This window comes from Triticum aestivum, chromosome 5D (genome assembly GCF_018294505.1).
Source record: "Triticum aestivum cultivar Chinese Spring chromosome 5D, IWGSC CS RefSeq v2.1, whole genome shotgun sequence".
NCBI classification, from domain to species: Eukaryota; Viridiplantae; Streptophyta; class Magnoliopsida; order Poales; family Poaceae; genus Triticum; species Triticum aestivum.
This window is the reverse complement of record NC_057808.1, coordinates 561,052,402-561,075,237: the sequence shown is the minus strand read 5'-3', so window position 1 is coordinate 561,075,237 and position 22,836 is coordinate 561,052,402. Positions and strand designations below refer to the sequence as shown.

The 22,836-nt window shown below is 42.0% G+C and overlaps 1 protein-coding gene across 4 annotated transcripts; it reads right to left on the bottom strand.

Moving 5' to 3' along the window:
* Positions 1–5,030: 5,030 nt before the first annotated feature.
* On the bottom strand, positions 5,031–22,394 carry LOC123123908 (mediator of RNA polymerase II transcription subunit 13). Of its 4 annotated transcripts, none has more exons than XM_044544560.1 (23): positions 22,024–22,394; positions 20,145–20,261; positions 19,023–19,096; positions 18,767–18,906; positions 18,583–18,669; positions 18,400–18,487; positions 18,226–18,309; positions 17,424–17,501; positions 17,256–17,335; positions 16,367–16,445; positions 15,829–16,137; positions 15,674–15,760; positions 14,078–14,318; positions 12,960–13,166; positions 10,978–12,270; positions 10,652–10,898; positions 10,453–10,534; positions 10,275–10,362; positions 9,734–9,812; positions 8,880–9,175; positions 6,693–7,734; positions 6,233–6,604; positions 5,031–5,946 (listed from the first exon to the last, which is right to left on the bottom strand). In XM_044544560.1, exons 2-23 carry the CDS (start codon positions 20,166–20,168, stop codon positions 5,351–5,353), a joined length of 5,673 nt encoding a protein of 1,890 aa, XP_044400495.1. In that variant the 5' UTR covers positions 20,169–20,261; positions 22,024–22,394; the 3' UTR covers positions 5,031–5,350. The 4 variants fall into 4 exon arrangements, with proteins under 4 accessions (XP_044400495.1, XP_044400497.1, XP_044400496.1 ...); XM_044544562.1 differs by having other exon boundaries at positions 14,081–14,318; positions 22,024–22,393; XM_044544561.1 differs by having other exon boundaries at positions 14,078–14,315; positions 22,024–22,393.
* Between the last annotated feature and the right edge of the window lie 442 nt (positions 22,395–22,836).

Genomic DNA, 22,836 nt, shown 5'->3' with positions numbered 1-22,836 from the left:
TTGCCGAAGACGGCATTCACCAGCCTGGACGGGTGAGGGCAGTGGCGCCGACTACGAAGAGTTTATCGGAAAGACAGCTTGTATCTGGCTAGCTCGTCGGGCAACCCAGGCGCTGCAAGCCGAAGAGCTCCTTCTTCTGCTCGCTGGAGAGGCCGTCCCACAAGATTTTGGAGCCGGAGGCCATGGCAGGTGTGGTACAAGGAGGAGATGGAGAGCTGAGGTGAGGTGTGGTTCACGCCCGGCGCCTAGCCACATTTATGTAGCGGGCAGATGTGAGGCGCCAGTCGGAGAGGTGTTTAATGCCGGCCGGTACAGGGACGGACGTGTGGCGCTTGAGGCACCAGAGTAGGTTCCTTGACACACGTGCTGGTTTAACAGACGGGTGTCGTTTCAATGCGGCGAGAAGGCGTGCGCAACGTGTTGCGCTCTCGGTCGGCAAGCCGCTTCAATGCCTGCTCCAGTTAGCGACCGCGTCCGCTCTGGGCCGATATGAATGCGGAGCTGGCGCTCTGGTGTGAAAGTGCGCGGGCGAGGGAGAGGGGTTTTGGGCGGGTCAAGTTTGTCGGTCGCTTACGAGGCAGCGGTCCGGACTCCGGCAAAGCCCCCCGGTTTGCTTCCGGTTTGCGAGAAAAAAGACATCCGGACCGGCCCACGGACACATACATAACCGTGTTAGATGACAAAACATGTCTGGGCGCGCGGTCCGGATGATTGCGGGTCCGCGTTGAAGATGTCCTTCTCCCGGTGATGGGATGCATATGCATTTGCTTCTCAAGGACCACACTGATTTACTCATGTTACTACTCCACCTGCGTCGCTTTCTCCTCAGTATCAGTAGTACTGTACCAGTTAGTACTACTCTACATTAATCGAATTTATGATGATGGCTTTTACTCTGTAATCTGTGTTTGCCAATCTCCCCGGATATCATCATGAAATGAACGAGACGCGTGCGCTGGATGGACAAGTACCGATTCGATCGAGTATTCTATTCTTGTCTGATCCTATTCTACTGGCAGATCCAGCCAGATTCAGACCAGACAGACATTGCAACTCTAGGACCAGCTTAAGCATCTAAAACAATTTTCAATCTAGTACTAGGGAGTAACTAATCACCCACACGCATGTGTGCGGTGCAGATCTCCATGATAGCCACATGTGTGCAGTACATTCCATCTGTACTGGTACTCCGGTACCAATAGATTACTTCTCATTTTAAAAGTAACCATGGCAGCGAAAGGATTAAAGGGATCCTAAGACAGACAGCAAGAGTGAAAGGTCAAAGTGTGTCATTTAGCGCAATGATGGTCCATCAGCTGGAGCTGCTCACTTTAAGCACCATCAGCAAACAAGCAACAACACCAATAGGTTAACCTCCAAAAAAGTTCAAACGAGGGTGGGCAAAGGCGAAAGAATCAAACAAAAGAAGAGAAGCTTCTCATCTAACAAAACGAGGGTGCAATACGATGTTTTTTGCTGAGAGCTCCTCAGCTCAGATGTCCAAATGACTTGAAATTTGAAGCAGGCATCACGCATAAAATTTTCTACCGCACAAAAAAAATGGAATTTTTTGAATTTGTTTTCAATTTGCTACGAATTTTTTTCTAACCGGGTGCAGATGAGCCTGGGCACCGAAATGCCCTACTCGATGAATCATATACTGCTCCTTCCAAATCCATATTAATTTTCGTTAATTTCGTAGTACAACTTTATATATACGTATACTAACAACGGGCATGCATGTGCATTTGCTTCCCAAGGACAGGTCACCAACATTGATGCAACTTTTTCATCCATCTGCATCGCTTTCACCTCATTATCACTGTACATTTGTAGTACAACTGTACGTACGTGATTACAATCGAATTGATGCTGCTGGGTTTGCATGCGCTGTAATCTGTGTTTGCCAATTTCTTTGAACTAAAACCACCACGAGTAAATCGGAACGGAGGGAGTACTTCCTCCGTTCCTAAATATAAGTCTTTGGAGAGATTTCATTATGGACCACATACGGAGTAAAATAAGTGAATCTATACTCTAAAATGCATTTAGATACATCCGTATGTTGTCCATATTGAAATCTCTATACAAACACTTATATTTAGAAACAGAGGGAGTAGTACGTAGTGTATCATGAAATGAATGAATGCGCCAGGTCACGTGTGCTAGCATGCAGTAGGGCAATTCGATCGAGTATTCTATTCTTGTCTGATCCAACTACAGCCAGATTTAGACCAATATTTGTAACCGTAGGGCCAGCTAGCTTAATGCTTCGTCCCAAAATACTTGGATAAAATTGGATGTATGTATAACTAAAAAACATTTAGATTCATCCATTTCTCTGACAAGTATTTCCAGACGGAGGGAGGGAGGGAGTAGTATAATTATTAATAAAGCACTTGACAAAACAATCTTCAATCTAGTACTCCAGTAGGAGTACTCCGTAGACAGAGAGACTGAAAGGTCGGAATGTGTCATTTGCTGGCTCAGTGATGGTCCATCCGATCGATCCATCAGCTGGAGCTGTTTTCTTTCTTCTGCAAACACCATTAGCTAGCCTAGCAGCACCTGTGACACTTTGACACCGTCAAGGACTTTCGTTGTGGAGTGCATGTTTGCATTGGCTGGCCCAGCTCCAAACAAGACAAGAGCTGCATCTACACTGCACTCAGCTGTGCTCATGCATGGTCACATGGCACAGTCGAGCAACAAGCTTCACTTGGCTGCCGTGCAGTCCAATCTACTGTAGGATAGATAGATAGATGCATCCTATCCTATGTACTTACTACCCACGGTCTGTCTTGTCTTACCTGACGTGACGAGCCAAAAAACGACGTGTGAAATACTTACCGTCTTGTATCTTGACACGGAGGGAAGGGAGTCCTGTGTTGGTGTACAGCACACTACTTGGTTACAAGGAAGGAAGGAATTGCATCGCCACCTTGCAATTGCTGGCAAGGAAATTTTACTTGCATACAAAGGCAAAAATAAAAATAAAAAGATGCTTCAATTTCTATCTAGGCTTGCACATGTCGGTGGGGTTCTTCTTTTCTTAGGGATCGATGTGTGCGTACAATTCCATCTACATCTACATACATCCGTGCGCATTTCTTCTTTCCTACGGTAATGTAATGTACCCAAGACTTGGGGAAGAGATATCGATAGTGCCCAGCCGTGGCTCGGGGAAGAAGAAGCAGCAGCAGCAGCAGCAGCTAGAGATTTCTCCAGAGCGCCTTTCATAATTTTTTTAAGGCCGTCGGGCCAAACACTGAGTCTCTGAACCATAGCCTCTATAGGTTTTTTTTTTTAATTGCATTTGCTTGAAGTTTGATGATGATGGATTTGCTCTGTAATCTGTGTCTGCCAACCTCCCCATTCCCCAGATATCATCTCGACTATTCTATTCTTGAAGTTTTTAAATTAAATTGTATCATGAAATGAATGAATGCTCTGCTACTGCTTTGATCATCTCGACTAGTATTCTATTCTTGTGTCATCCTGCTCTACTGGCAGCTTCTACGGCCAGATTCAGATGAGTATAAAAAGCATAAAACCACCACAATTGCGGTGTCATCAACAGTTTACCACCAATTTTTAAAATTAGACAAAAAAACACCGCACACAACACTAAACTTTTACAGAACACACTAGCCAGCACTAAACAATCTTCAATCTACTAAGAGTAATTGCATAAATAAATAAATAATCGCCCAAACCACACGCATGTGTGAAGTGCAGATCTCCATGACAGCCACATGCAGGTGTGCATCAAGTACATTCCTCCATTTGTACTCCAGCGCCAGCAGCAGATCAGGTGTGATAATCTATGTATAACCATTGCAGTGCAGTGTCACTTACACCGTGGACTTGTCAAGTGCCTGTTTCCATTGGCCGACCCAGCTCCAAGAGGACAAAGAGAAAGGCTGGATCTAGCCAAACTGTAAATTTCAAAAAAAAAAAAATTGAAAAAATCCATGGTTTTTTTTGTCGTAAACTTTGACAAATGTTTTGTGTGCTTGTAAAAGTTTATCATGAAAGGACATTCATGTAAGTCATTACAAAAAAAGAACAAAAATGCTATTTTTGAAAGCATTTTGGTGTGTTGATCTTGTCTTTTTACCATGACTTCCACGAATGCATTTCTTGATAAAAAAATTCCATCATACAAAATATTTGTCAAAGTTTGCCACACACAAAAATTATTCAATTTTACTGGTCATCTAAACTCATTTTGAGCTCGGGAGTAGAAAAAGGACTTTCACACTCACACCGACAAGATGGTCCCTCAACAAACTTCACTTGGCTGCAGTACAACAAACCAAGGATGCATCCAACCAGTGTGTGCTAGTGACAAACCAAGGACCACCCACTGCCTATCTGGTAAGGCTTGCATGCATACAGTTGTACCTGACCTGACCAGCCAAGAAGGCATGTGAAATACTATGTGCTTGGTTTATAAGAAAGCTGCAACATGCGTATGTATGTATGTACCAACAGCTTGCAATTGCTGCCAAGGAAATTTTACTTACACGGCCAGGCAGTAAAAAAGAAGATCTTATGTGTTTCTCAGCTCCAATTCTAGGTTAATTAGCCCTTAAGGACAAGATGCGGTTGAGCTAAGCTCGAGCTCATGTGAACTCTAGTGAACAGTAAAATCAATAAATCAATAAATAAATAACAGATTCAAAAATTCTGAATAGGTTGTTTATATAACAAAATTGACAAATGTTTTCATAGCCTGTAAAGTTTCGATGACATTCACGGAAAACATGGCAAAACAAACAAAATCGATGCTCCAAAAGTGTTATTTTCTGAAGCAATTTGGAGCATCGCTTTTCAGAAGCACTGGAAAGGGGTATTACCGGGACAAAAGAAAGAAAAGAGAAGCTTCTCATCTTAAGTTCTTAACGGATTTCTCCCTGCCCTCCTTCATTCACACTCGAGGAGCTAGAGTGAGTTAGTGAGAGATTCCAGTAGCTCCTGCAGCTGCCACTTACTTAGGGCATCTCCAACGCCTTAACACGCAAAAATTGAAAAATAAAGGTGTCAGCAGCAACATGAAACCTCAAGCCGATGAACGACAAATACGACTGAGTTACCTTCTACAATGTTACAACGATTACATTCCAGGGAGAGGTATTGCTATTACACACATCCTCAACCCAAGAAATTAGCACTCTTGCTATCAAAGCAAAACCGGGCTAGGCCAGCTCATCAACGCACTCTTCACCTGCCTACCTACCTAATCTAGATACAACAGAGACAGACACTTAGGTTTAAGCAGCATCTAGCCCTTGTAAAACAAACAGCTATAGTTTCGATCATGCGAATTAGCGATCACCTCTCTAAGCTAGCTAACATCTCCCTTGTCTGTTGGCTGAGAGAGATGTCGATCGGCGTAGTGGAGAAGTCTCCTCAACCTCAGAACCATATCACAGTGGAAGGGGAGCGCGCTGCGCCTTTCCATGTACACCGGGCTCACTGTCATCCACGAAAGGGCGTGGAGCTCGGCAGCCACCGCTTCCAGCACATTGTGCATGTCAGTTACGTAATCACGGGCTGATGTTTCATGCCTTGCAGCCTGCTTGCTCCCTCTGCTCATCTTGTCTTGGACAGTGCCTCCGTAGTAATCGACAATGCTAACAGAGAGAACCGAGTGCCTGCTGTCCTCCTTGGTGGGTTGCTTTCTTACTGGTGGGACAGCTTTGGAGACGACATAACCCATTGCCAAGGGAGTTGCTGTCCCTTTGCTGTGCAATAGGTGGGCAAGTGGTGGGGATTCCGATGTAAGGCAAGTTGGAAGCTGTAGTGTTGCAGGGGAAAGATATCGCATACTTGGTGATGGAACCAGAAGATACGATGCAGACATTGACCCTATGGATTTGACTGGGGCAAACCCGTCTAAGTAACTAGATGCCCCAGTGCTGCTGCTTTGATTCCCTTCACCTGTAAGAGACGGGAAAGGAACATTAGTAAATAGTAATGACACTGTCCTTAACTATGGATGGATTTCCTTAAAAGCATGATCCTTTACTTGACAAATAATCATATAAATCCCCACATTAGTAATGACACTTAGCCCGATCAAGATTCAAAACAGATAATCATGAATGTATTTGTATCCTTTAGTGATGATCATTTACTTTATAAATCCCCACATTAAATAAAGTACTCACTTGTAGGTGGAGATAATAATAACATGCAGTAACATACACAGACAGACAGTACTTACCAGAAGTAGGCCTTGTCGCCAGCAGATCCGCTTGGCATGCAAGATGCAGTGAGCTATCTTGCGAAACTGCAACCAAACTGATGCTACGAACTAAGTGCAGTGAACCCCTTGAACCTTCGATTCCAGTTTGTTCCGCTAGGATCTGCTTTTTGTTGCCTGGCTGACCTTTCGTGAAGCTAGATTTTGGATGGGGGCTGTATAACGTACTTGGTGAGGAAGGCATGTTTCTGTCCTGGATTAAGCCCATATCTTGTTGCTCGAGTGTTGGTCCATTAGAATTTGACGGAATACCATCAGGTATAGATCGCCGTAGCTGCACAGGCCACTTCTTTACCTCGTTGCCACCAAAAGAGTATATTGCCTTTTGCCATTCTGCATAAACAATTCATTGACATTACAAACACATAGATATGGCCTATCAAGTGAAAAATACAGAGTTAATGATCAAATTGATTAGTACCCTGGATTTCAAGTTCAAGGAAACCTCCAATACGGGTTATTACTACATCTCTTGATCTCATATTGCTAGCCTCTGGTGAAGACGACATTATTTGACAACCCTGCTGCAGAATTTGAATGAATAGGCTTTGGAGAACTGTAGTGTCTTGGCGGCTACTAATACCACCAAAAGGAAATATTAAGCTGTCTAATAACTCTCCTCTAGAATCTGTCCAGATGCATACTAACCATCGCCAGTCCTCAGTCCAGCCATAACAGCAATGAAGACTCATAGCACTGTCATTCTCAGACCCTTCAAGTAGCGGGCTTGCTCCACTATCAGTGCCACCTGAAATTGAGCTGTAAACCCTGCTGCTACTTGCATCAACTCCAAATCTTGAAGATTCCATTGTATCATTGTAATCAACAGCCCCAGGCTCTGCCAGAATGAAAAGAGGCTCAAAGGCATACTTCCTGTCATCTTGAGCGCATAATTCTGGGATTTTGCTTGGATCAGGCAATCCTACAGCACGGCCAGGTTGCCATGAGTTGTCCCATGATACTGACCTCATGGATGCATCAAACTCTGTTTCTCTAGAGAGAGTTTGTCCAGACATCCGAGGAGCTAGACATTCTTTCCAAAGGGTAGGACCAGGAGATGCAGTATGCATCATCGCCGACTGAGACCTACTCATATAAGTAGGTGACTGGAACATGTCACTCGTAGAAACAAACCGTGGGATCCGTCGAGCCTTATTGTACACAGTGAAAGCTATGTCCTTGAAGGCAGCAAGCTCATTTGGTTTATGGAGTCTCAGTAAAGTTTCAACAGTAACAATCTGCAAGACAAGCTTCGGTATACTGAACCCAGAGAGCATTACAACATTGGATGCTGATGCTTCATCAGCAGAAGCACTGCTGTTTAGAGCTTTGGCGACCTGAGCATATAGGAATGATTTCCTTTCTCTCTCTGATGATAAGATAGACCCAAGGGCAACAGAACTTTCTACCAGTGTCTGTAGGACTGCAGATGGTTCAGGAAATGGGCAGACCACATAAACTACCTGCATACATAATGGACCATGGGTGTTAAAATAGATTAGCATTGTGATTTGGGGGGAAATACCAACTCAAAGTTTTTTTTTGTGGCACAGCACTGCTCCAGGCAAAGCATGAAAGAAATATCAATTCATCCACCTAGAGGCCATCATGCATATAACTGAATGATTAGAAGTCCCGAGCATGTGATCTTTTTTTTGTAAATACAAGTGAATAGAAATGAACGATTGGATCATTTCTGCATCCAAAAACTTAAAAATTGAGTTAATATATACTCCCTCCGTTCCTAAATACAAGTCTTAGAGATTCCACTACAAACTACATACGGATGTATATAGACATATTTTAGAGTGTAGATTCACCCATTTTACTCCGTATGTACTCCCTCCGTTCTAAAATAGATGACTCAACTTTATACTAACTTTAGTACAAAGTTAGTACAAAGTTGGGTCATCTATTTTGGAACGGAGGGAATAGTCCATAGTGAAATCTCTAAAAAGACTTATATTTAGGAACGGAGGGAGTATCTCCAAAAGAATTGGTGACGTATATATGTGAAGTGTACTGCAATGGTGGCATTTATTAGTAACAAGTGCAGAAAAATAATGGCGTCCTACAAAAGTTGTCATAAGAGGAAACAAATAATGGTATATACCATGACAAGAGCCTCAGTTGGATCAAGAAAATAGGAAAGTTGTATTTGGACAGAATGGGAATGACAGAAGCAACATGTCTACAAAGTAACAAATCATATACTGCCTATGTAACTTAATATAAGACGTTTTTGACACTGTCGTCTTACAAAAAGTTACAGAGGTAGTACAAAACAACAATGATAAGTAAATTATCATATCTGATTAAATAAACATCCTACAATAAGTTGACTACTAATATGTATTTCTCGTTTGCCAATTCCTTTTGTACAAGTATGTATTAAAATATTTATTTCAGTGGGCTTCTCTGCGCTCATAAAAAAGAAGAGGAAAAATAAATACTGATCAGAGAAGAGCAAATAATGAGAAGAATACATGACTATAAACCATGCAGAGTATCATCACAGAACAATACAAGAAGTGAGATATGCGGCTATTGTTTTGTAAGTCCCTTGGATCAAAGAAGTGGAGAAGGAAGAAAAGGTAAAAGGCCTTACAGTGCAAGGTATGTTACTGCTCTCTTTCTGATTTGTTGAAATGTTCAAATTAAGCTTTATCTCCTTGATTATCCTTGCCAGAGATGATAAAAAACTTTTCACACTCCAACTTTTTGAAAGAGCCTGAAAGTATTCAGTTACTGAACTGATAGAAACTGAGTGGCTGCCACTAGACTTCAATTGATCAGGGCACTCAACGAGAACAAGTCCTGAAGGCTGGTATTTTCCAGGAGATTGTTCTATTTGCCCCCCACTGTGTTGTGGCGAATGAGTACCCAGTTTGCAAACTTCATAAACTGTAAGAATGCAAAATAGATAAAAGTAAAGAACAAACTTTGAAACACAATGAATTAGAATAATTATATGGAGATTATGAGATTGCTAAACTATGACTAATTGACAAGTCACCCCAGTAATGACAAAACATTGTTATATTATTTTGGATGTTTATATCTATTACAATGTTGTGATCAAATAGAGCAAAATCAATTATATTGCATCCATGAAGCCATATAATTTGTTCAAGTGTTATCTTAAAAGCATAATGACTGGCTGTAAATATTGCCTCTGAATGAAACATATAGCTTGCACAAATAGTAAATACAAAGGTAGGAAAGGTGGCATTAGGCCTAAAACTCTATACATGTCTCATTGTCATACAGCCAACACAGTGAACCAATGATGTTCATTGGATTCATAGACACTTTGCAGGCACAAGTGTAGAAAATAATCAATAGCTATCAAGATTTTAAGTTTATGAATTTGAGTCCTACCTTACTGATCAACATTAATTACCGCTAATTAGCACTGATCATTGCTAGCTATAGAGAAGAAGCATTGTTATAGACACTTACTTGTTCCAAGCTGCATGAAAAAATCAGTGGCTGCAGAAGTAAGCATATCAATATCGGGGCACAGTGCATAGTAAGTAACCTGAAAGAGCGGACAAATGAGAAATTTATGAATCCCAAAACTGTAAAACTCTTTCCAGAGTAACCAAAACAAAGAAACATGTAGTAATCTAGATTCAAGAATGACTACAGAACTTAGGGCCATTTTGCAGGTGTGTTGTGTTGTGCTATTTCCTGATATGGAATACTTAAAGGGCAGACTGGTGCACGTAGCTGCCGCTTGCGCAGGGTCCGGCCACTTTGGATCTATTGTACGCAGCCTTTCCCTATATTTCGCCAAGAGGCTGTTACCAGAACTCGAATCCGTGACCTCATGGTCACAAGGCAACAGTTTGACCTCATAATATGGAATACTTACATTACAAAAATATTTACGGATTCTATTATGGATCTAGAACGACACTACAAATATGCTCTCAGGCAGTGGATATATCAAAAGGTAATAAAAATAAGTTGGCTATAAGCCACCACAGTGCCAACTTACAGGCTTGGCCGAAGCATAAGGTTCCAAAGGAGCCTTCTCCCACAACTTGAGGCAACTAGCAGAGGTCTTTAACCAATCATCCTGATAACTGCAATTTTAGTACTTGCATCAGTAACGCGTGCAGACAATTAAATGTTAGTTCATTTAATAAATATTTTCAGGGAAACAAGTCTGCTACCCAACAAGAAGAGATGGCGAAGGGAGGACGGCGATGGTTGGTCTAACACGGTGATATCCCTTATGATGCTCCTCTGAAGTGCCTGCATTGATATTCAGTCTCCTCTAGATGAATCATGGCTTGCTCCTTCTGGCAAAACTATGCTTGTAACATAATAAAGAAGTTGAAGACAAGTTGAGAGATATGGCAGCAGGAATACCTCGATCACTGCTAGACTGGGGTGGGCTCATTGCATCTCCACCAATGGGTATAGAATTTGAAGACTCTCGAATATCACCAGTATAATGGAAAGAGTATGCATCTCCCATGGCAACAGATTCTGCTATATTACTTCGACCCCTGCACCAATCAATTACTGATAATGGGCCATCCATGTTTGCAAACGCTGTTTTAAGAGCTGATTTTATATCCGACTGCAACAAGCCAATCATGGATGACTCTGAAACCTGTATCCAGAAAGGGACATGGAGACATGATGCATGGATAAGTAGAAATGGCAAGAAAAACAGAGCACCAGATTTTTACCTCTGCAGAAAGTGGATCAACTAAATCAACACCAGCGCAATCCTTGGAATGACATGTTCCTAATAGTCCACCACAGCCAGCATGAACCATAGAAGGATCACAAGAAAATCCGCGTCTCCTCTGCTCATCCAAGGAGAGCCAGAAAAAAGAACCATCCCCATCATCCATATCAAGTGCGATATCAACAAATGAAGTAGATTGCTGAACTAGCAGAGCCATGGCACTGAGGAGTTCCACAATAGGTTGTCTTTGTACAGATGGGCTTGTGCCAGAAAATGTTTTAGCGGACAAAGAATCAAGGGGTTTTGCCCCTTTAGGTACCACGACAGACCTCCAAACTCCCACGTTTTCCAATCGGGACCTATCATACATTTCATGGTCAGCATCACTAGACAGCCTAGCTGGTATACTTTCTTTCCTTTTCATGTCATATTTGGGGACAAGATCCGAGTTACTACTGCTCTCTGTCTGCATAGCACTTTTTAACTCAGCAGATGCTTTGGTTCTCAGAGACACTAGTGTATGCCTTATTCTGCACATGGCAGCCTGAAATGTGATACATTCAATTTCAGTTGCAAGCGCGGTCTTCATAGATAGGAGGAAATACCCAACATTAAGCATGTTATCACTCTTCTTTTGCATAGTCAGAGAAGAGCTAAATGAAGTTTCACCAGAAACAGGCCTTGATGTTTCTCCCTTGCATGATTGTTCGTCTGCATTGTTTAAGCTCTTTTCACTCTCATTTTTCCTACCTTGCACAAGTGTGTATAAGCTCGATCGACCAACATCACGTGAAAGATTAGCTGGCGTTAGTTTATCAGACTTCTCAGACTTGTCTCTTGCAGACTCAACTTTAGAACTTTGTGTGACATCATATGAATAAACTCTTGAGCTAAAACCGCAACTCCCTCTTTTTTTCGATCGGGGCAAGTAGGGATTTGTAAACAGTGCTGCCGGCGTCTCGCAACTGGAAATTTCAACAGCTGCATATTCTGGTGCAAACGTGAGTGTAGCTTCAGCTCTGGTGAGAAAATCAGATCTACTAGATGATAATACTAAGGACTGGGACCCTGCAGGTGATGCAATTTCTTTGAGAGGCTCCTGAACTTTAGAAGCAACATCCTGAATAGGTGACATCGTTTGGTGGTTAAATGCCTCCATAGATGTGAAACCAACAGGAGAAAGTCTTTGTTCAGGTATATCCATAGCTACGGATGGACTATCTATGAATGGCATGTCTCCATATTCCGAAGCAGGGGTTACTAAAGCATGTGATTCAGCAGTACCTGGAGGCTACATAAAATGGAACATCAGGATTATAGATAGCGGGTAAGTCAGAAAGAAGTGATCCTAAAACACAAATATCATCTTCATACAGTTTTCTACTTGCATGTCCAGAAAAGGTAGTATGTTATTTACACTTAAAGAAGGGTTTGGCATTGTGCTCATTGTTTAGATCCAACAAGCAGAGAATTCCACATTTCATGGCTAGTAGACAGGGTAGAAGGTTAAAAGGAACAAGTTGCACAGTAGGAGAAAATTCTTTCACAAGCTTTTGGTGATATCAAAAGCAACATGTTTCAACTCATGAAATATGTAAGTAAGTCAATAAATGACCCTTGATTACAGTCTAAAAGCTCGAGAAAGCAGAAGTGAAGTTATTGGCTACAATCTAGAAACTTAAACAAGCAGCGGCAACAATAGCAACCTTTTGTTAAAAAATGCACAGCATTGCAGGAGCATGAAATGCAACGAAGTCAATACAATATATTAAGTTGCAGAATACAACTAGTGATGTATTTAACGGAATTAAATATTTCAAAAGTACTACAGATTCCGAACAGTCATATTATTGCTGTCATATGCATAATGAGTTCATCATTATCACAGAGCTTCTCATACAAGACCAAGCATAGTCTCTCTAAATGTTGTAACCTTGCTTCATGTACAAATAACTACTATGAGGATGATAGGGTACCTACCTCACCAAAATCTAACTCATCCTCTTGAAAGAAGTCACTAAAATCTCCAAACTCTGAGAGAAGTATATCAATGTCCATCACAACCCCCTCTTCACCCCAGCCCCAAGAACATCCCCCCTGACCATTTGTACCTTGCATGTTTTCCCTAACTTCTTTGCCAGCATGAGAAGAAACTTCCGTTATTTCAGAACGAGAGCGCTTGGATACCTAATTGAACGAATACAAAACGTCAAGACTTCTTCAGCACAAGGTTGACGTAGAATTGTACACAATAGTGTGATTGTGCGGTAATGCTATCAAGCATTAACATAGCAAAATGAGTTAATAACACAAACAGTGTAACATGCATATATGGAGATTATTCACCAGAATAGAACTTCATGCATGTAATGTGGCAAGAAATTTTGGTTTTGTGGTATTTTAGCATCAACAGATTGGTATATGCTCACAAATTAAACTTCTATGCAATGAAATTTAATGTTGTGATAGTTTTACGCAAATAATTATATGCACAAGATGGCATGAACTGTATAGCATGTGTTCTTCCATGTAATGAAATTTCTGCCAGCATTCAATTATCAGTTTCTATCAAGATGTTGCTCCATTTTATCACCATCAATGCTTAGATTATTTGCTACGTAGCGTGTTATGCACTTCCAAAGATAAACTATGCACATATTTGTTCAGCAAGTCATATTCCCGTAGCCTCTATTTCACGTGTAAGCCTCACTGAGGAGTGAAGATGACAAAATATTTTATGCAGTAGTATACATACTTAGTTTTCTGTAGGAAAAAAGGATGCAACTACTCATAGCTGATCATTGTTTTACTTACAGCATCATTCATTTACACAAAAATTGACTCATATTTCACGCGTATAACTAACTAGAAATAAGTCGATAAGCATGTTCGTATGTCAATAGTGGCATAACAGTCTTCTGTTAATCACAAGAATGATGTAGCAAAGCATGGTACTACCACTACAAGTTAGCAGCTACTGAGAAGAGGAAAAAATTAGTGTTGTACAAACAAACATATATTAAAATGCAATTCTTGAGAAAAAAAAACTATTTCAATATGTAACGAGTTTGTAAATTAAGAGGAAAACAACACAGTACCACCTTGCTACCAGCAATGTCATTGTTCAATGGCAGATCAGACTGACGGCATGCTGCAGAGTCAGCATCTGCTAAAAGATCACCACCTTTAGCAGCAACTGCATGCTCACTTCCATTAGAAGTGCTACTGACACTACTGATACTACTAGCCATGCCATTGGAGTTGCTATTCCTTTGTCTTCTTAGTCTTAGAAAATTAGAGTTCACACCAAGTCCACGTGAAGATCCAAAGAAAGAGCTGCTAACAGAACAAAACAATTAATGCAGGAGAAATCAGACAAAACAAATTTGCAATCATGATGTATTAAAAGAAGTACTGAAAAAATGTCATGTAATAATCAGATCAACTCTTTAGTTGCACCCAGAGATTGTGATCCATGTGCACGATTGAATCTATGTAATTCTTGCAAGTAACTTTTGGGTACAATGAACCATGGCAACAAAACGTGTTCTTTTGCATAGAGACTCCGGATGTGCTGCGTGGATGGTAATCCTTAACAAAGAGTTGGTCCAGCTTAGCACACAGTTCAACAACCGCAAGCTGAGCGTTAGAACCTCAAAAAAGTGGATGACAATTCTTCTAGGTCTTCTTATTTTGTCGGAATGAAGCAGTAACCCTGATTACAAAATAAGCACCTTTGTTGATGATGGTGATCCTTAACAAATAGTTAGTCCAGCTTAGCACAGCTTAGCAACCGCAAACTGAGCCTCAGTAACTCTAATTTTTTGGATAAACTTAGCTGCCAATTCTTCTAGGGTCTTTTTTTGTGCGGGAATGTGGCAGTTGAGACTTCAGAGCCTTGATTACAAAATAAGTGCCTTTAAAACAACACTTACAGCCTGTTTGGTTGGAAGCCAAAATTTGCAACAATGTGCCACACTTTTCTTAGCCAAATTAGAAAAGTATCTCATAACCACAGCTAGACATGCCAAAAATGACGTCATAAGAACATAAGTTATGTCATGGTAAGCTAGGTTATGGCTCCACTTGTCTTGGCCACAAGCTAGCCTGTTAGGCAAAAATATTTGGCATGCTAGGACACTGTTAGGCATCAACTGAAACAGTCCTTGGTGCTGTTTTTCTCCAGTTCAAGAGAAGTTCTGGCCCTCAAATGAGAGTAAGCCAGAAAGGAGTTACTGTAAGGAACATGGGTACGTGATATTACAATTTACAGCAAGGTGGTAGGCAACATACTTTATGTTCCAATTATTTTATCCTAGTTCTAAAGAAATCGCATGCTCAGCAATTTAAATTTCTAAGTTCTGAAAAATGGCAAGATTTACCTTGTTCTATGTCCACACCTAGCTCGAAAGTAGGAGGGTGTTTCTATGTCTAACATATCAAAAAAAAATCAGAATTTCATGTATTCCTCTTAAGAAAAATATTTTCTTGTTATTTTTTAGATCTTGTATTCCACTATTTAGTTCCTACAGATATAGGATAACATCAAAACAGTGTTTCAATGCTGTTCTTTCAACATTTTACAGAGTTCATTGTAGATAACAGCATTTGAAGTTGGTCTCCAACATTTTGACTTATGAGCTGTTCCAGATAGTCATTGATTGATAGAAAAAAACAATGTATGCCAGACTGACCTGTTCCGGAAGTAAGAAGACGGAGAGAAGTTCCAGAATGGCCAAGCCTCACATGGTGAACTACCCATACAGTCCTGTGACCACATTCTGCGGGCAACATAATTTAAACCATGCACTCTCCAAATATAACAAGATCATTAGAGCAAGACTATTACCTTTTACTAGAAAATCGAACAAATGCCTGATGGACCATTGGTACCATAACAGCCTCAGGTGGGTATATGAATGTCCTTTCAAGAACTGGAAGGCCATCGGCAGATTCTAACTTTTGCTGCCCATCAGCACCTAAATGAGGGTCGTTCACTGAATCTAATTCCTTCTTAATCTGATTATTTTCCGATTCAGAAGTTTTGCCAGTTGAGGCAGGTGGAAAGCCAAGGGCAACTTCAACATAGTAACTTTGACCTCTCAGCTGGCAGATGGTGGGTTGAGTGAAACCTGGTAGATTAGGTGCCGATAATTTGCTGAAATGTTTACAGAAAGTTACCATGAGAACTAAGTGTCATAATCAACTGCTCTGCATATGAATATCCTTAAAAGAAACACAAGATCTCACTGACAGGTGAGGTAACACCCAATAGGTGCAAGCAGGTCTAAGTGTCTAACTCATCAGTGAGAGGTCATATCAACAGGCATAGAATGCCAAAAAAAGCTTAGCATATAAGTCGATTTGAGTTTTGAGTTCTGAAATACCTTGAATATACTTGTCTCGCGAGGTCACTTGGGCAACAGCCAACAAGCCTACCCAGCATTCCACTAGGAGCGACAATAACTGCAGCATTCAATTAAACAGACCATGAATTTGAATATGCATGATATAAAACATAACTTTCATCCCAAAAAAAGGCAAGCATAATTTACATAAACGATTAAGAAACTGACAAAAGCAAAGTTATCATGAGCTTGGTCACAGAAATAGAATGCACAGTGAAGTTAGTTTAACTATTTAGAGAACTATTTTATATTTCAGCCTGATTCATGATGATGACTCCAAGAATATAAACCACTATATGGCTGTGCTTCTGCCCATTCTGTCAGCGTCATAGGCTCATAGCACACAGACTAAGACAAATACAGAACAGAACTATGACCAGCAGCGCGATTACTTAGAAGGTTCTAACTGTCAAACTAACCAATGTAGTCATGTTTTTTAACTATAAGGGATCCCTTTAAATAACAGTATGATACAAAAGGACCATCGATAAAAGTTGAACAATTGGAAAACTAAATCAAAATGTATGCCATAAGCTAGCATACCGCCTCGTGAAGTTCTATTTGTAAAGATGAAATTTCAAAAACACCATATTACTGAATGGCTCCCCACTCTAAATGAGATTCACTTGTCATCCTTTAATCCTTATAAAGAACTAAAAAGTACGATAAAACAGTGGGCAGTCCCTATTTGTAAATCAGATACCCCAAGGACTTTTCCAAGTCCCCCTACCACAAGAAAATCATGTCAGATCAGAATTGCGAATAGCACAAATATATTATCTTTTTCCAGCAGATAAGACGGTAGATTTTTCTAAGGATGTCAATACAGCAAGATATGTAAAGATAGAATTAGTGAATGAAACAGTACCTGGAAGACCTTCACCAACAGAACGGGGAGTGTGTGTGAGAACTTTCTCTATATCATCACTAGATAGGTTCCGCATATATCTAACAGAATAAACCATTTAAAGTAAGACCACTGGCACTAAATAAACTGAAGAAAGCCAACGATATGACGGACATAATAAGAACTGACCTTGCAGATATAATAACATGCACAAAGATTGCTTCCTCAGTGGCCGCAAAGACAAATTCTACTGTAGGTTGTGCTCGCCTATAACACAATGATAACAAAATTAAATGGAACGGAAATCAAGAAAAGCGAAGTTGTCCTTGGAAAACAAACAGAAAACAATGAAACTACATGGCCAGCCACATCTGTATCCTCCATGTCACACTGTCATTACTTATTTCACCCGTGATCAAAGAGGAATGATTGCGAGCCTGTGACATTATCGCAAGTTGATATGGACTTCTGGTTCATCATACAATTACTAGAAGTCAAGAAAGGTCAGCCTACTAAGTCATCTCGAGAGACTTATTTTGGGACGGAGGGAGTATGTCAGACGATACGAATTCATGCAGGCCCCACTCCAATGCTTGTATACAAGATAAATGGCCAACAAGTATCTGAATATTATCATTACATTCTCGGCATCATATACAGATTGGCAAAAACAAGGGATGCGGCTATTTTCGAAACCACTATAGCAGAAAGAAAAAAGAATCTATTAAGTTGAAACCCTATGTTGACAATTCGGTTATTGTTTAAACAAAGTTTTGTATCACTAGATGGGCAGGGGCCTTTTCATTTCTTCAAACACAGGAATAATGACCAACTTCACTCTATCCCAATATACCATACACTATCTATTGTAGTGCACGACATTTGAACTTTAACAGACATGTTGCATAAGTTGCTGAACAAAGATTGTAAGAAACTAGTTAACAAAGAATACAAAATGAATAGATAAAGGCATAGCAACTTTGTCACGAACCTAAAGCTGTTTTGATTTCTTGTAGGGGGGTTGTATTTTGTAAATACATCACCAAATCTTGCATAGGAAAGCCCTCTTAGTGCTCTGTGCAAGAGAAATTGTCAGATTGGAAATTCATCAATGAGACAGCAAATTATAAATTACAGATTCATACTATAACAGGTATAATGATACCTCTCCAAAGAATTTCTTAAGGCCTGACATAGTGCAGCTGCAACCTCTTCCGAGTTGCCTGGAGCCACCCATAAACCACTTGAAACAACTGCAAAACAGAATAAGCAGTAGAAACAAGCAAATAAATAAGCAAAGTAGACAGTCTAAGACTCCATGCAATAACAAATATCAACAACAATCAACCTCTTAATTTAGCTACAGCGGGCTGGGTCATTTCAGGTACTGACGAGTGACGGCCAGAAAGAAACAACCAGAGCTTGATCTTCTCATCTGTCATTGTTACAAAAATAAAAGTTTGGCATAAATATGCATAGGCTAGACGTAGGTAGAAAGAAAGATGGATGCAGGTAGTGCACATGATTATTACCAGGGTTATGCTCTCCTTGAGATGGATCCCAAGGACCAACAAAAGAATTTGTCCAAGTACTTAAGAAACCTTCATTCTGCAAGCGAAGATATGCTGACAGCACAGTGCTATTAAGAGCATCTTTCTGCTCGGCTTTTGAACTGGACGAGGAACAGGGATCACAAAAAAGAACGCATGCATCAGAACAAAAATAACAAGTGGCAACAAGCAACTAAAGGACAGCACAAAAACGGCATATGGAGGGTACAATTAACACCTTCTATCAGAAGTAGCACTATAATCTGGTTCAACAGGAAGAAATTGGAACCATGATACAGTCTGAAGCTCCCCCTGCAAGCACGAAATATATACATAAGAATTAAGACTAAACCAAAGAAAGCCTATCTGAATAATCTACAGACTAATCCCATAGCAAGCTGTGGCAGACTAAGTAGGTCAAAAATATCTCGCTTCCATACTCTTAAGCTCTAGCAGAAACCTACAGATATGAAATGAAACACCATTCGCAGTTTGGAAGTGTGGCAGGTAATGCCTCTCCTGTGCTGTAGTTTGTCATGTGTGAGGAGGGTGGTTCACTAGCTCTCCTAACTTCCCAACTTTGCAATCAGTTCCAAGTTCTACTTCTACTTCATAAAAAAAAGCTAAAAACCATTACAGAAATTGAAGAGAGAAAAAAGGGCATTTGTAAGTCGCAAAGATAGCAGTGAGAAATAATATGTGGAAGATCCCACAAAAATGACCCATGCAGAAATATTATCCCTATTGGGCAAACTGCGCTGAATAGTTTCTTTCAGGGTATGCTGAGTGTTGTTGTTGGGTGTGGGGTGAGAGGGGTTTTTTCTCCCTCTTCCTTGTACTATTTTCTTCCTTCTTATTCTTAATGAAATGATGCGCAGCTCTCCTGTGTGCCCGAGAAAAAAATGCATCAGAGCAGTTGCCGTACTACATTTTGTTCACTTTTTCACACCATCATCATGGTGGGTATAGAACAAAGTCGTTCGCAAATGATGATACTCCATCCGTTCCTTTTTATTAGGTGTAACTTTAACACGGTAACCAAAGCACTGATTTGAGGATAATTTGGGACAGAAATGCACCTGGTTATACAATGTAGGTTAGAGGGGTAATTACTGGCGGCTAATTAATGATCCTCCAATTCAGGACGGCTGGAATTGGCATCAACAGGGGTAAAAAGGAAATACACCTAATAAAAAGGATGTCGGGAGTATAACGCATCGAGAACTTGCAAGTTGCAATAATAGAAACACTAGAGTTTGCATTTCGCAGTACAATGAAATACAATAAAACAAGTTATGGGGTCACAATTCAACAGAACCCACGCGGGGGCGCGGGGGCGCGGGGGGGGTGTTAAACTTACAATTTTGAAAATGTTGGTCCACATATTCAGTGTAGAAGGCAAGGATACTGCCTTTATAAAATCACCAGTGTTCCTGCCTGTACAGTACAAGGTGAAATCTGCAACATCGTCTGCTGCCTGTCATACAAAGAGTAATGATGTAATCCCATATATAGAACAGAAGAACAAATGAAGAAACTAGATGAAAGAAATGGGATCACACTAAGTTATCTGAAAATAGTGGGATTCTATGGTTGTCATTCTTAATTCCAAATCAGAGTACAAGATATGATAATTGAACAATACTACAACAATGGGAGTCTATCATTGTCATTTTAAATTCCACAACCAGTATTCTGCCATTCTAGTTCCAAAGCCTTAAGAAGTTACGCCATTCCACTCACAGATGAATGAGCAAGAAGTTTCTATTTATAGGGTAAAAACACAATCCAATTGCTTTCAACAACGGTTGCAGTTAACATATTCGAGCTCCCCACAGGGAGTGACCGACACGCACGAAACAGGGAGCAAGCTATAGATTGCCGAACTCCCTAGTCCTTTCGACATCTCACACGATGCTTACCCTTATGGAGTTCCCACGGCCTATGATGCATAAACTCGTTAAATCAACGATAGGCCCGATCTCCTATCTAGGGTTTGTGAGTGAAAGGATGGGAGACGAGATCAGAGAAGAGGGCGGGCTGGTGAAGAGGAGAGGAGTGCTCGGCGGAGGAAGCTCACGTTGAGTTGCCTGGATGCGTCGCCGATCTCGCCGGCCCTGGTCGCGGCCGGCGTGACGTGGAGCTCACCCTCGGTGGTATGTGCGGGCAGGGGAGCGGGGTGCGCAGGGGCGCCTGGGCCGTCTTCTTCGCCGCCGCCGGCGACGGCTGGGACTGGCGAGGGCGAAGGGTGCGGCATACGGCGAGGGAGCGGTGGGGCGGGTGTCAGGGAGCCGGCGTGGGCTTAGCGGCTTCGGGGCACTAGAGGCGCAGGTGGCGTGGGCGTTCAATGAGGATCTGCTGAATCGGATCTGTGGGGGCTGTGATGGATGAGGATTTGTTGAATCGGATCTGTGGGGGCTGTGATGGGTGGGGTCGGGTCAGTCTTTGGAGCGCCTCGTCACCGGCCTCACGAGATACTACATGCCTTAAGATGAACCTTCCACCAATCATCATCGGCTACAATAGTTCCTTTCACGTCATCACAACCTAGCCCAGTTGCCGCATTTTTCAACACCATGAATTGTGTATACTGTCTCCTCAACATGTCCCATTTGTTTTTTAACCGAGTCTTGGAAATTTGTTTCCCTGTCCTAGCCAAGAACTTTTCTCCAAGATTTTTATCATAACCTCTACGGTTCAAACATCCCCCTGGCCTGTTACGATTTTCAACCTCATCTTTGCATATACTGGCATAAAATGGCTATGTGGTGTGCATATCCCAATTTGCCTTTTTCCTTTTTCATCCATTTCACATCACAAATTTCAATCAAGCATGTATAAAAGGTAAATTGTCACACACTTCACTGCTGCCATAACCAGGAAGCTATGTTTTTTTTAAGGCGTCCGTAAGGCGACGCCTAGGCGTCGAGGCGCCCCCCCAGCGCTTTGCAAATATGCCCGTTTTAGGCGCCTAGGCGTCGCCTAGGCGTCGAGGCGCCCCCCCAGCGCCTTAAAGCGAAGCGTCGCCTTAAAAACATAGCCAGGAAGTAATAGCAGTACATGTTTCACACACAAGCTGCTGTGTATCAACATAACCAGGAAATAATGCATGTTGAGGACACACACACACACACACAAGTTATGCATCATATGAATCTACACATAGGTTTTTCATGCTGGGATTTATTCATAAGAATTAGTAGAAACATAAGAAGAGCATATGCAAGTTTGCTTTTTACCTCCGGTTACAGGGGAGACGGGAAGAGCAGCCTCAAGGCGTGCTACCGCTGCTCGAGGTGGATGGGGATGGCGGATGCGGGCAGAGGTGGAGCTCCTGCTGCTCGAGGCGGATCCGGGGGCGGCGAAGCTCCTGCGTTGGCCGTTGGCGGTGGTCGACGAGGGGCCGCGCCGGTGGAGAGCAGCTGGGCGGCGGCCGGAGAAGACAGAAGAGGAGGCGGGCGTGGGTGGGGCTCCTGCGGTGGGCTGTGGCGGTGGTTGACGAGGGGCCGCGCCGGTGGCCGGCGGCGCCAGCAAACCCTAAATCGCGAGATCGGTGGCGCTGCGCATCGGGGGTGCCGATTCAGATTTTTGCGGTGGCAAAGGTGGGTAATTCCCTCACAAATCCAGGGGTAAAGCTGAGGAAGCACCTCTACCTCTACGGGGCCAAAATCACTGTTCTCACCATTGTGCCAAAGTTTAGCACTATTAAAAAAAACGGATTTGACATTTTTGCGACCGGCCTCGTCCCTCGCGGTAGGATACCACTATCTACGGTCGTGGTCAATTGCGGTAGGAAGCAGGTCAATGTGCCTGCGTCGTCAAGGCGCTAGCTGGCATGGACAAGTGTTACCGTCAGGGGTCGTGGCAGTACCTCTTTATACCCCTACCGCCATGGTCGATGGCGGTAGGCCCTTGGGAGGTAAGTGGCCGATGGGGCGGCGGGTGGGCCACCCATCCTTTCCACCAGTTCGTCTCAAAACAGAGAGCTTGCACCTCTCTCCTCCTGTCCGTCTCCTCCGTTTGGGCATCGTTTTTTACAGATCTTGAATGCA